Here is a 14,195-nt window from a genome sequence, read left to right as displayed (position 1 = left end):
TTATCTACACAGTGAGAGAACCCTACGTGTGCTCCGGGATTGGCTTCTCCTGGGACCCGGTCCAACACCAGCCGGGATCTGCGGTCCGGGCAGCGGGAGCTCCTTCCCAACCAGCCCCCCTCAACCACCGCCTCCTCCCTTAAGCCACGGATTTCTCGGCAATGGGATCCATTCGCCACTCAGGCTGGCCCAGACCTGCCGTGCTTGACCTCGGGACATACTGCGTGGAGGTGACAGCTCTTAGGACAGGTGGATCTCAGTAAGAACAGCAGCAAAGGGCCCAGGCCAGGCTCCGGGCCTGCAGGAGACGCACGACTCGACCTCCACCCCGTCCATGCCTGTGGCAGGCACTGCGGGCACTCCTTCCCGTTTCCCTTCCCCGGGTCCCCCTGAGGCTCAAGCTCCCAGAAGCTTCTCCCTCCCCTGCAGCAGGCGGCCCACTGGGGCGCCCCCGTGCGCCCCAAGGCCAAGTCTGCCTGGAAGATGCCACCTGCACGTTTGTCTCTCCCGCTGGCAGACACTCAGGATGGGCAGCAGCCGCCTTCTGCAGGCTTCAAACAACAAATGCTCCCAGGTAAACCCCCAAGGGCAACGGCCCAGTGATCACTCTCTCACAGCTTTCTTCTCAACTGCAACCCTGAGTTCCTCCCTCAAACAGACTCGTTCCTAAATACGACCAAGTCTTTAACTGCCGCTACCGCCGATGGCCTGAAAAGGCAAAGGCGCTCGGGCTCGGCTGCAGTGGCCGCATCCATGCCAGGCGAACTGGGATGTGGGCCCTCAGGGCTCTCGTGGGGCAGGACGGCGCCGGCACAGGGTCACCCAGAGGCGTCGCCACCTAGGGCTTCACCCCACGTCCCGCAGGACGCTGAGGAGGCCGTGAGCAAGCAGCTTCTGTCCGGCCGCTGGAGAACAGGCAAGCCAGAGTTCTTCCTTCTCTCTGTTCAAAATGTAACACACGCCTTTATACCTGGGAAGTCTGTGTCCACGTCTCAGGACACAGCCACGGGGCCACCGGGACCCTCACTCTGTGCTGGGCACTCCAGGTGCCATCGCCGCCTACAGATCAAGTGTCACTGCCAGGAGCCTGGAGAACCCCCTGCCCTGTGCTCCCAGAAGACACGCTTCCATCCCTCCCGAGCTCGCGCCCGACTGTGCATCTCACTTAGAACCACGTCACCGCCCCAAGGGGACTGTGAAACCCGAGCGGGCAGAGGGCAGAGGCCCTTTGTCTTTGGATCCCACAGTGATGCAGAAGTTGCCTGCCGCACACCTGCTCAGCAGATAAATGGGCTGCTGTGGCCATGGAGTGAAAGCACCCCCGTCCCCGCGCAGCAGCCAGCAAGAGGACCCGTGCAGCCGCGTCTTTGTTGGGGAAAAGCAGTAAGGAGTGTGGAACCGGCAGAGCGAGCTCCCAGGATGCTTCCCAAACCTCAGGCCCTCTCCAAAGGCCGTCTGGGACCAAGCTCTGCACGAGGAGCGGACAGGGAGCCCTTCACCAGCGAAACCGGGCTGCACCGCTATCTGCAGGCTGCATCTAAAGGCAGCATGAGGAATGGGAAGAAACAGCCTCAAAGTGATGGGTGGCCTGGGCTTGGGCCACAGCCCGGGACACAAACTCCACGCGAGTATCTGGAGCCTCGGAGCGTGTCTAGGGGCCACCCAAGGGGCAGGCGCTGTGCAAAGAACTGAGGACGGAGGGCTAGGCAGGCACCGCCCCCAGTGGGCTCTGAACAACACCTGTGCTGTCCCCAAAGCCCCTCTGTGGCCCTTCCCCGCCCAGCTCGGGAGGGCCGCTCACTCTCTAGCCCTGAGCCCTCCCCCACCCCCCGCAGCTCTTTATTCCCGCGGGGATGACTCTTCCTCTCCCCGACTTGGACGGACTCCCACCAGGCCCAGAGTCTTTCCTGGATGCCATCCACGCCTCTGCCCGAGCAGCCTCCGCCCGCAGGATGGAGAAGGGGCACTCGGTACGTGTCGCCTGAATGGACCCGGAGTCCTGGGGCCTCCTTCAGGGACGGGGCCCAAAACCCGGGGCAGCTTTACCTCCTTGAGGACCAGGACGCATTTGCCCGGCCCCACCGACTGCGGCAGCTCGGCGATCCTGCCCTTGTTGAGGTAGGGGCCCGAGAAGCAGCGGTGGTTGATGAAGAGCTGCGGGCAGCAGTACTTCCCGTTGGGGGCAGCTGCGCTGGCGGGACCTGCGGGGGAGCGAAAGACGGAGATGCTTCAGGACCAGTGAGAAGGCCGCCGAGTCCACTCTGCTGGCAAGACTGCCCAGAGGCGCGTGCCGTCTTCACATCCAGATGTTTTAGAGCCACAGTGATATCTTTGAAATCCTGATTTTTTTTTTCCAGCATATAAATGAGCTTTTCTGTGTATCAGGCAGGGCATACACACACAAACGCAAAAGCTAAGACAGTGACAAGTATCACACGCTGTAGCTTAAAGGAAAGAACACCAGCGACACAGCTGAGTCCCCGTGTGACCCACCCCGGGAACCCTCGCCTTCCCCCACCCAGAGGCGCCCACTAACCCCGAAGCTGGCATTTGCCATTCCTGCACAGGACGGCCACACAGACGCAGGCATGTGTGTAGCCACAAGCCATACAGGGTACTGGGGTTATTTTTTAAATATTCCACGAATGCTTTTCGGCCACAATTTTGCTGGTTCGGCGCGAGGCCTCTGAGCTCCACCCAAGCGGGTAAACGCGTATCCAGAACGTCCGTTCCGTTCACTTTGTGGTATTCCCGGTGGGGAGCTATCAGGACGGAATTTTCCATCGTCTTAACAGTGGACATGTAGTTGCCTCCACTTTTTAGATATTACCTGTGGCGCTTTCACAAATCCACTCCTCCTAACCCGCAAGAGATTCTTCCACACACACAGCAGGGAGCAGAACTGGTCAGCCACCAGGGCATGAATCTGGTGTTACTAGCTGCAGCCAAGCCGTTCTGCACGGGGGCCCAGATTCCCAGGTCCCGCTGGCCCACAGCCCAGGCTCACACCAGCTGGGTGGGCATCCTGCTCTGGCTAATCCCATGGAGGGGCAGCGCCTCTCCGGGCTCCCCCCTGCCTGGCCCTCATGAGCCTTTCCGCTTCGAAAGCGCGAGGCAAGGGGTTGATCTAGACGTGTCTCCAGCTGCCACGGGAGAAAGAAGAGTAACCAGCCCCTCGAAGGCTTCCTGACGTCTACAAGCTCAGGAGGCGGTGACCCCTCCAGCTGGGACTTGCTCTCCCCGCTGAGCGGCCCTGGCGACGGTGTTTCTGTTTAAAAACCTGATATTCACTGGGGATGTAGTAATTCGACAGATCTGGGAAATTCTGTTCTCATAGGACTTCAACTGGGAACCAGCAGGTAAGGGGGGAACAGATGTTAGTTTTCTGGGTGTAAGATGGTTGGCGGGGGGTGGGCAGAGGAAGAGCCACAGGCTCTGAAAGAGACTCTGACTGGCTTCTCTGAAAACCATTCTGGAGTTGAATTCTACGCAGCGGCCCACACCAAACGTCCACGGCTGCCCTTGCATGGAAATCTGGGGCCAGGGCTACCCTGCCCGGGCCTTGAGGAAAAGAGTCTTAGCAAGTCTACTCAGAAAACTGCTCTCTTGACTACAAAGAAAAACGGTGACCAACAGGATTCTTCCCTGGCATATAGGTTTTAATCCTGGAATTCCGAGCAGGCTTCATTGTGGCTGGAGGAGAGAATTCTTGATGGACTATATGATTTGATGCATAAATACGTCCATCATCAGATTTGTGGTCAAAGGGTAACTCACACATGTGGTTTTGAAGGTTACTGTAAGATGCTGGACGTGATACATTGAAAAAATATCATTCCCAGTTATTCAAACAGAGGGTTTGAGGAACAATTCAAAAAGCCCACAGGGACTTAAGGATTAACCACTCGTGTAAAACACAAGGAAATGTCCAAAAAGAAATGCCTTAATAATGATATTTTCCACTTTTTCTTCTTCTGCATCACATTCTTACTCCTGGTACACAGTCCTAACTGCTCGTCATTTCCCCCTTCCTTCCTTCCTTTCTTTTCTTTTTAGGGCTGCACCTGCAGCACATGGAAGTTCCCGGGCTAGGAGTCTAATCAGAGCTACAGCGGCTAGCCTACACCACAGCTCACGGCAACGCCGGATCCTTAACCCACTGAGCGAGGCCAGGGATCGAACCCACATCCTCATGGATACTGGTCAGATTTGTTTCCACTGCGCCACAGCGGGAACTCTGTCATTTCTTTCTTTTTTCTCTTTTGTGGTTGCCTCATAGCATATGGAGCTCCCGGGCCAGGGATCAGATCCGAGCTACGGCTGCGACACCACCAGATCCTTAACCCGCTGTGCCCGGCCGGGGAGTGAACTCGCGTCCCGGCACTCCGAGGACGCCACCAAGCCCGTTGTGCCACAGCGGGCACTCCTCGTAACTTCTGAGGAAGACATGGACTCCTTGCTCAGACGAAGTGTCTAGAGCTACTGACCAAGAAACGGAAAAGGAGAGGCACTGGGAATTTAGCTTGGATTTTTTTTTTTAAGACTGGGTGTCCGTCAATAAACAGCAAGAGAAAAGACAATTGACTCAAAGTTGGAGAGTTCTCACACTGATCTAAAAACAGACTTGTGTCTCCCCTGCCAGCAGCACCGTGGGAAGAGCCGCGGCCCCTGAGTGGCCCCTTACCTGCGGCATCCAGGTGAGGGAAGAAACAGAGGCCGTGAGACGTCCTCTCAGCAGGCACGGCGAGCGGCGGTCTGGGGACAAAGGACAAACTCCGGTGGGTGACACGCTCTAGGAGATGCTAGTACCTTTCTAAGTATTTTCCCAACTTAAAGCAACTCCCGGAGAAATCTAAGCCACCAGATACAACGTGTGCATCTCCAAGAACAGGCAAGATCACTGGGGGCCATTCTCACAGTGGTTCCAAGAAGCCTATGGGTCACCTTCCTCTCGAGGGGTCAGCACAGATCGCTGGGCTCTTGTGGGTCACTCCTGGGCTTGTCAAGTTACAGAATCCGAATAATGTCCTTCATTCCACTCAGGATATGCAGAAACCTCAGCTTGCCAACTTGACTTTAAGTCAAGTCAGACTCCTCCTCCTTCATGTCCACTGTGTGCTGACCTTTGACTTCTGGGGTCCGTGCTTCTGTGCGTCAAGGCCACACTGAAAAGGTCTTCAAGGAAAATCTAAGAACGGATGACTCTTAAAGTGTGAGGTAGGCTTATCACGCCAGGCCAGACGTCTGTGTTATATAGTTCAGCAGAGATGCTGAACAAATATAAAAATGGGAGCCTCATGGGGTGGGCAAACGGGGCTTCAGGGGGACGCACAGGCTGGCTGCGCAGAAACCACACAGGTGAACTCAAGGTTCATTGCACTGAGATCTTCGTGGGGGTCACCTACGGTTCTGGTTCTCAAAGGGGGGCTCCCAGGCCATCAGATCAGCATCATCAGGTGTCCGGGAGTCAGAAATCCTGCAGATGGACCCCAGCAATCTGAGTTTTACCGAGCTGTCTAGGTGACAGGTGCACCGAAAAGGTTCGCATTGCGGCTACAACAGCCTGCAAATTTTGGAGTCAGGAATTCAGATTTGGATTGAATGATGGGATTATTGTTTCACTTTTTACACTCTATTTCAATGTTACCCAGATAAAACTGGAGTCAGTTTATTGATCTGATACACCATGAGAAATGTACAAAGAATGCCCACAAAATGGTTATTCACAGTCAAATGACAAGGCAGTTACTATTCAATTTCACGCACGTGTCAACTCGGGTACAATGGGGAAAAAAGCTGTTTTCCGTTCCTTTTCCAGGAGTATATTAAGAAAACAGAACCACTTGGTGAGGGATGTGTATGGTGGTATATTCCAGACATTTTCCAATATGTAAACAGGTTACCAAGAGTCACAGTTCTCCAAAACCAAATGGCCCGTCTGTCCACCGCTGCCCTGCGGAAGCCCCTCCTTCCTCGTAAAACTCCAATCAAAACCAGGGGGCAGCCTACATGTATTCGGCGGCGGAGGCCCACGCATTTTTCCAGACTCTAGTTTGACCTTCCTAAAACCCCTGCGAAACAGGTATTTACAAGGGAGTGGCCGAGGCACAGAGGATTAGAGTGACCTGCCCACGGCCATCACCACCGCTACTGCGCATGTGCAACCAGCTCTCCAACGACCACAGCCTGTTTCATCTTCTTCAAAGACGTTTCATAGCTGAGCGCAGTTCTGGGGGGAAAAAAACCACTTACTGTTTCTCCGGTTGCACAACGGCGATCTTCCTCTTCTTTTGTGCTGTAAAATAGGCAGAAAGAGGAGAAAAGAACAGCAGCTTTGAGAGCTAGTTGGGAATAAGCATCCCTTGCACTGTTATTGAAGTACAGTTGATTTACAATGCTGTGCTCATTTCTGCTGCACAGCAAGTACGGCTGTAGAGATTTCATCTTCTTTTCCATTATCCTCTTCCACAGGATACTGAAAATAGTTTCCTGTGCTCTAGAGTAGGGAGGAAGAACATTTTTTAAAATGGCTTGGGAGGTATAAAGCTGTGTCTGTTCGAAAGGAATTCTTTTTTTTTTTTAATTTTTAAATTGAAATTTATTTGAGGAAGAACATTTTTTAAAATGGCTTGGGAGGTATAAAGCTGTGTCTGTTCGAAAGGAATTCTTTTTTTTTAATTTTTAAATTGAAATATATTTGATCTACAGTGTTGTGTTAGTTGCAGGTGCACAACAGCAAAGTGATTCAATTTTAAAGCAATACTTTAAATACTAAAGAGTTATTTCATTCGAGCCACAATTTCATCTTCATGTCTTCAGTAAAAAATGGCGAATGACATCAGAAAGGAGGTCTTAATAGAATTGAGCATAGTCTTATCACTCCACTGGCGACTTTATTCTAAAATGTGCTTCTAATAAAAAGAAAAAGCACCCGTGTCAGACCTCCCAGGAACTCAGCTGGTAAGATGGACTGGTGCCAGCCTGATTATTCGGATGCCTTCTTTCCCACAGAAAGTGAGATAAGTCAAATAGTGTTACCATAGCGGCTTGCTCTTAAATGAGGATTAGAGGTGTTGTTTATAAACTACATCTTGTTGTTAAAAGGAGGACTGGTACTTAGCAAATACCTCTGTCAAACAGTGACCAAAAGAAAAACAAAACGAAATAAAATAAAAATAAGGCCAACAATCAATTCGGAGGTAAGAACGCTTCTAGTTCACATTGATAATTGGTTAGACTCACCTGCACAAAGACAGACTAAGGCTTCTGGCATCTATTACTTTGGGCACAGATAATCCTGAATCTTCCGACATTACCAAAAACTCATTCTAAGAGAACTTCTAAAAAGCTGTCGGCGTTCAGGTGGGGAGGGGTTATTTGCACGCTCCCTCTTCAAAGCAAAATATGTGTATAAGAAATAAAATAAAAATAAAAATGACTAAGAGAAAGAGTGGTGCAGATTTCATCTAGTCTTGGCTTTATTCAGCATCCAGCTCCAGTACAAGCAGACTTCAGAGGTGCTGTGGGCTTGGCCACCCCCATAAAGCAAACAGCAAAATAAAGGAGTCCCGGACTATTTCTGTTTCCCAGCGCGTGAGAGTTGGTTCGCTGATCAACACTGCAGTCTATCTGCCAAGTGCGTAATAATATGATGTCCGGAAAGACAGGGTATGTACAGTAATAAGATACTTTATTACCAAACACCTCCAACATCCTCTGAGGCTTCAGGGCGTCACAGTGGTGACATCCAAGTCACTGATCACAGATGCCCAAACAAATACAATAATGAGAAAGTTAGAAATACTGCAAGATTAACAAAACACGACCCCGAGACACGCAGTGAGCACACACTGCTGGAGAAAGGGGGCCATACGCTTGCTGGACGCTGGGCTGCCGCACACCCGCAATGTGCAAAACACTCAGAACGTGTGAGAAGGAGGCCTGCCTGTGTTTACCATGCAAATTGTCATCTCTGATCTCTCAGGCGAAGCTGAGGAGGCTAACTAGCCTGGCTTGGCCTCTGCTCAGCCGGGTGAGGTGCCTGAACCCCAGGACACCCTGACCTGGAGCCAAACACAACACACGGAAAGCTGGGCACACGACAGGGCACACACGCCACCGCGTCCACCACGCGCGATTTCATTTCATCCAGAAAATCTCAGGGTGCTCGTCACCTCCCAATCCTCATGAAGGAGGGAGAGGATGCGGGCACGGGGGGCACGGGCTTCTGTATGAGGCCCGAGGCACAGGGAGCGCTGGGGCCCAAGCCCAGCTCAACCGCAGGATCTGCCTAGTGGCCGTGGGGCCAAAGGCCAAGGAACCGAGTCATTTTAAGTGAGGAAGGAAGGAAAAGAACAAGGGAGAGAGAACAGGAAAGAAGGCCCTTGAAACAGAAACAATTATTCTCAGCTCCAAATGTGAGAAATAGTTTGAAGCGAGGACAAGGTGTCACTGGGTCAGATTCCGTGGGCCCTGGTGTACTTGAGACGCTCTTAGAATCTGCCTCCGTCTATGCCTGGGCCACCCGCTTTGTTTCCCACAGATTATGCTCCATCAGGCTTCATCACATTGGCCTCAGGGAATGAAAGAAAAACTTTATAGCAACGTTCTGGGCACCTGCCTGAGTGACCCTTATCATAGGAGCCAGGAAGAATTGGCTGGCACGTAAACTCATGAAGAAAGCAGCAGAAATCTATTTTACACAAAAGTAAAAGCCCTTATCTTTAAGGAGTCTTTAAATAATACTTTGATACGCATTAGGATGGAATCATAAAGGCCAAGATTTGTTAGGTCGGTAGATTTCTATTTTTTATTTTCTTTTCGTTTTAGGGTCATACCTGCAGGCATATGGAAATTCCCAGGCTAGGGGTTAAATGGGAACTGCAGCTGCTGGCCTATGCCTCAGACACTGCAACTCAAGATCTGAGTTGCGTCTGCAACCTACACCACAGCTCATGGCAATGCCAGATCCTTAACCCACTGAGCAAGGCCAGGGATTGAACCCACATCCTCATGGGTACTAGTCGGGCTCATTGCTGCTGAGCCAGAAAAGGAACTCCTCAGAAGATTTTTAAATGGTTACCATTTCAGGATAAGGATCTACAATAACATATGCTAGAACACACACGTGTATAATTTAAGTGGGTGTGTGTGTGTGTGTGTGTGCGCGCGCGCACACGCATGCATATAGGTTAACTACTAATATTGTTTTGATTTGGTATTTTTGGGATCAGAAGGATGTGATGCAAAGCACTTATCAAAGTACAGCTGAAATCTCACGGGTTAGTTAGTGCTAGAATAGTTACGTGTTTATGTCAGGAAATTATGTCAGGCACAGGGAGCGCTGGGGCCCAAGCCCAGCTCAACCGCAGGATCTGCCTAGTGGCCGTGGGGCCAAAGGCCAAGGAACCGAGTCATTTTAAGAACCAACTATGATTCTTTTGGGGTAAACTCATGAGAAAAATTAGTTCTTCCTCCGATCTGATACAAACAAGCCAATGTTGAGCTTAAGCTTTTTCCTAATCGAGATAACAAACTGTACACAAATGGGGAGTGAAGATCCCAGGGGCTGCCTCTGCCCCCCTGTGACCTCCACGCGCGTCACTTCCAAACACCGTCTCACGCGGACCCTTAAAGAATAAATGAACCAGCGGTCCCGGTGCTCCGTGGGAAATCGAGCACTTTTGGGACTTTGACAACGTGGCGTTCCCATCTTTACAAAACGGCTTCTTTGTTCACCAAACCCCAGGTGTTAACCCCCCAGGCTCCGAGCCAGGTGATACTCACAGACGGTCTTGTGCGGGGTGGTCAGAGGGTAGGAGTTGGCCTCGCACCAGCCCACGGGGAAGATGTCCATGGATTCCACGTCCACGATGAACTCCGGAGCGGGACTCTGCAGACCTGCAGGGCAATCGGACCACAGGTGCAAACAGGGGTTACCGACAAAGACACAGAAGAAGAAGGAAAAACACAAAGCGCCCGAGAGACAGAACGTTGACCATAAAGCTGACAGTATTTGACGAGCGATACTACACGTCTGAAAGGTTAAATGGTGAGAGGGCAGGGCACTCAGTTAAAGCGCGGGTGTGGAAAAGAGATGCTGGCCCCTGAAAATGCGAGGAAGAGACAGGAATCAGAACAATCAGCATCTGGGCCAGAAATGCCAGAACTCGCACCCTTCTTCCCTAGAAGGGCTCTGAAATTAAGGGGAGGTGGTTCGGCTTGGGGGTGACATTCTGCATCCAGCACTAGGCGGAGGTCACCTTTCAACCAATGCAAGTGCAGCGTTCCTGTTAAAAGGAACTAGCACGACTCCGTAACGGCGGTTCTGAGCAGCGAACATCCAAACACGCTTTCCTGGAGCTCTTGCTGTGGCGGAGCGGGTGAGGAACCCACCTGCAGCCACACAGACCTCTGCAGGGATGAGGGTCTGATCCCTGGCCTGGTGCGGTGGGTGAAAGCATCCCGAGGAGGTCCCCGTGGCGGCTCCAGGATTCAATCCCTGGTCCAGGAATTTCCATGTGCCGTGGTACGGCCATTAAAAAAAAAATGTTGCCAAAGATACTCGTTGATTATTCTAGAAGGGCCAAACTACCTATGCCAAGTGAGACACTTCCCTAAGGGCCACTGTGACAGTCTTCATCCTTTTATAGAAAAAGCAGACGACACGAGGCCACAGTCAATGTCTGGCTTTGTTTCAGCTGCACCCGCGTCACAGCGGACTTTCCTCCCTCATTCTTAGCCAGGCCCTTCATCTCGAGAAGCATCGGGAAGCCTGCGTTTCCCTCCATGGGGTTGTGCTTACGTAAGTTACAGTGTCTCCGTGCGACGGAGCATCCTGAGGCTGTCACGGAGAACGAGGAGCCTCTCTGTGTATCTACAGGGGAAGATGTGTACTTGGCCACAAGAAAAGCAGGGCACAGAGCACTGCCTTTAGGGTGCTACCATCTGCTTCAGAGGGAAGAGACCATCTCTACACGTGCACAGGATAAGCCTGCGAGAAACGGGAAATCCTCATCCGGTGGGTGTCGGTTGGGAAAGCGACCGAGGGACAGGAGTGCAGGGACAGAACGTGACCAGAGAGACTTCCTGTGAATGAATCACCTGTTTTACAGCCGCGACCGCACTGCCATCACCGTACCAACAACACAACAAAGACCTTCAGAGAAGGAGGCGCTCAGGCAGAGGTCGGAAGAGGCCACAGAGGTCGAATTAAGAGAGGAGACGTTATCTTAAGAGGAAATAAACCCCACCTACCGTGCATTCTCACTGCTAAGAGGAGAAAGCCTTGTCACACTCACGAGCAGCACATGAATTTGTAGGCATCCCTTCGGAAGCCTAAAAAGGTTTTGCAATTTGCGACATTCTGAGACGGTGTCCCCAGGCCCCCCGCCTCCACGAAGCTCCTCGTGTCCTTCCATCTTTGGAGGGACCGTGGCTTCCTCCGGCGGAGGACACGGCTCTGAGACAGAATGAGGACCTGCTCCACTCGGAGCATCAGGAAGACAGAAAACGACTCTGACGACGCTGAAGTGTCTTCCTCAGAACACGACCCAACCAAGTGGCTCACGCTCCGGAACGGCTTCATTCCCAGGAGATTTCGGACGAGAACGAGCATGGGTACCAGCAAGAGAGGCTACCAGAGGCCAGAGGGCAGAGAGCTCTGGGGGCAGAGGCAAGAGCCCACCCGAGGAAGCTAAGCGATGTTCACTGATCAGCAAGGGAATCGGAACAAGCCCGCACCGCGGGTGAAAGCCAGAGGGACAGAGGCGGGAGGTCCCAACGGAGACAGACTGCCCTTGGCCAGACCCCCGGGAACATGAAAGGCCACCCCACCTGGTGGGGGGCCCAGAGAGCCCACAAAAGGTGAAGCCCTGGAGGAAAGGAAAGCAAGAACGGAGTGCAGGAAACCCAGCCCTCCCTCCACAGAGTGGCCCCAGAACAAGATCTTAGAGAATCCCTGCTCAGCCTGGAGCCAGATGCCTAAGGAATCAAGAACCGTGAAGGGCAAGATCCGCCTATGACAGGAGACGACCTGAGGACAACAGCTGCCCTGGGCTTAAACGAGGGAGGGACGGAGGGAGAGAGGGAGAGGGGGCTCACAGGATGGCACCAGATTCTCTCCCACTGCTGAATCCTCACAACCCTAGGAGATGGGAGGGTTTTCACCCCCATTTTACAGATGAGCAAACTGAGGGCAGGAAAAAGGTCAGGGGGCCGGCGAGAGGGGGATGCGGGATTTGAACCTGAGCAAGCGTGCTCTGAGAGCATCTGAGCCTGCAAGTTTTCTCTCTCTCCTGTTTGTGTCTCTAGTTTTTCTCTTGGGGAGGGGCTGTCTAGCATCTCATTCCCGAGGCCCCACCCCTTCTGCAGAACTCCCAGCCAGCGCCGACCCCCTCCCAACCCCCACAGCGGGAGGGAGCTAGGCCCTGCTTCTCTGCAGGCAGCTGAGGATGGGCTGCAGCCTCTTGAAGGAGAAGCTTACAGTCAGCAGCTGCAAAGCCCAAGCCTGCCTTTGGCTCTTGCTGCAAAGCCTTCTGGAGAGGGAGTCGCCCGCTACGGGGCCTCCCATCAGAAGCCTTCCCACAAATTCCGTTTTGCTTAAGAACGCCAGAGCCAGGGCTGTGGCTGACCCCGAAACCTGTCTAACTGATCCGGAGTCTTAAAAGCCTACTCACAGACAGCACCCACTCTGGGCCACCCTCCTTAGCTGCGCAGGAATGTGTGTCCTGCCCCCGCGAACTCCTGATTTGCTGAAGCAGCTTCTCCCAAAAACGCCTCCCGTAGGACCTGCCTCTTGTTCAAGGTTTAAAAACCACCCGCGCTGGCTTGAGATAGAATTACCTTCACATCTGCGTTTGCCCTTGTTTTTTTGCGGGTCTTTGTGAAACGCTGACCCACCACCTGGCTTCGTGGCACATCACAGAAAGGCTAGGGCACAGAAGAGGCTGTCTCACCCGGTTTCCCATTTGATCTCCTAGAGGGCTCTACGCTTTCTCCATGCCTAAGACCCCATGAACACGCGGCGGTCCATTAAAATGCAGATTCCCAGGCCGGGCTCCCGGGCGCGGCAGGAGTGGGTTTGTGGCAGCCCCAGGAACTTGCGTTTTCATAGCACCCAGGGGTTATGACTGGAAGACAGGGTGCTGGAACTGGACCAAGCACACGCCCACAGAGACCGAGCAGGGAGTTTGAATTTTAGCTCACGAGAGTAAAACACTTCATGCCGCAAACTGGGTTAGCAAAACTGCAGTTCGTAAGGGCTGCTGGTATCTTAAAGGGCTTTCTCGCTCAGGAACACAGATTTTATTTATTCCTGCTATCTACTCAGCAAGCCTTTAGCAAGCGAAGTGCACGTGAGCTTGCGTGCAAGTGCTGTGTGTCAGGCAGAAAGAGGGGCTCAGATGTTTACAGACACAATGAGGGGTCCACCCTCCCGTTGCCCAGGCTCTCGGCAGGGAGGCCAGGCTGCCTTTCATCCTGCTCACCAACCTCCTCCACCAACCACCTCCCGGCAACTAGGAGGTGCCAGGCGCAACTCTAGAGCCTTCTAGACACGCCTTCACTCGGCCAATCCGCACAGCCATCCCACCCAGGAGAACCGGATATTTTCCATGCGTTTCACAGAGCTGCCCAGGTAACAGAGTCCAACCTCACAAAGCACTAGGATCACACATCTAGGAGGCAGATGTGGGCGTCCCGAGGGGGTGACTGAATGCCGAGGTATGAAATTCGAGTCTTTGCTCTAGCGAATGCAGGCTGGTTGGATATTAGGGAGGCGAGGACGCTGTTGGAGCCAAGTCTCACAGCTCCGCGTAGACAGTGCAGTGAAGAGGCTGCTGAAATTCTAAGAGGGAGGGAGGTTTGGAAACTCGGGTGAGGCTGGGAGGGGACACGGATGGAGAGGGGGCGCTGGGGCAGCGGGAGAGCTGGTCGGGGGCAGGGGGAGATGGAGCAGCAGGATTTCTTGTCTGACTGGGGAGCTGAGACAGCGGAGTGGAGGAGAGCAAAGGTGCGCCTTATCCCAGGGACGTCTGGCTGGGAAGCGCCCGTGTCCCCATGGAGCAGGCAGGTGGCTTCAGGGCTTCTGAGCGTGTTTGCTGTGAGCGCGGGGCATCCGGACACATCGGCGCCGAACTGCTGCTCCGAGTCACGGAGGAAGAGGAGGTGGAATGGGTGCCACCGGGGGAAGGAAG

The 14,195-nt window shown here is 53.1% G+C and overlaps 1 protein-coding gene across 3 annotated transcripts in view; it reads right to left on the bottom strand.

Annotated features, from left to right (window-relative positions):
* Positions 1–14,195, bottom strand: part of SFMBT2 (Scm like with four mbt domains 2) — a 194,793-nt gene that overhangs the window by 26,847 nt on the left and 153,751 nt on the right. For all 3 annotated transcript variants that reach the window (XM_047755296.1, XM_047755297.1, XM_047755298.1), the window contains 4 exons: positions 9,787–9,900; positions 6,253–6,295; positions 4,685–4,755; positions 2,047–2,201 (listed from right to left, as the gene is read on the bottom strand). In XM_047755296.1, coding sequence (XP_047611252.1) covers positions 2,047–2,201; positions 4,685–4,755; positions 6,253–6,295; positions 9,787–9,900 — 383 coding nt within the window. The remainder of the gene's footprint in view (positions 1–2,046; positions 2,202–4,684; positions 4,756–6,252; positions 6,296–9,786; positions 9,901–14,195) is intronic.

This window comes from Phacochoerus africanus, chromosome 12 (assembly GCF_016906955.1).
Source record: "Phacochoerus africanus isolate WHEZ1 chromosome 12, ROS_Pafr_v1, whole genome shotgun sequence".
Lineage (NCBI taxonomy): Eukaryota > Metazoa > Chordata > Mammalia > Artiodactyla > Suidae > Phacochoerus > Phacochoerus africanus.
The sequence above is the reverse complement of the archived record's forward strand: the minus strand, read 5'-3'. Positions and strand labels throughout refer to the sequence as shown.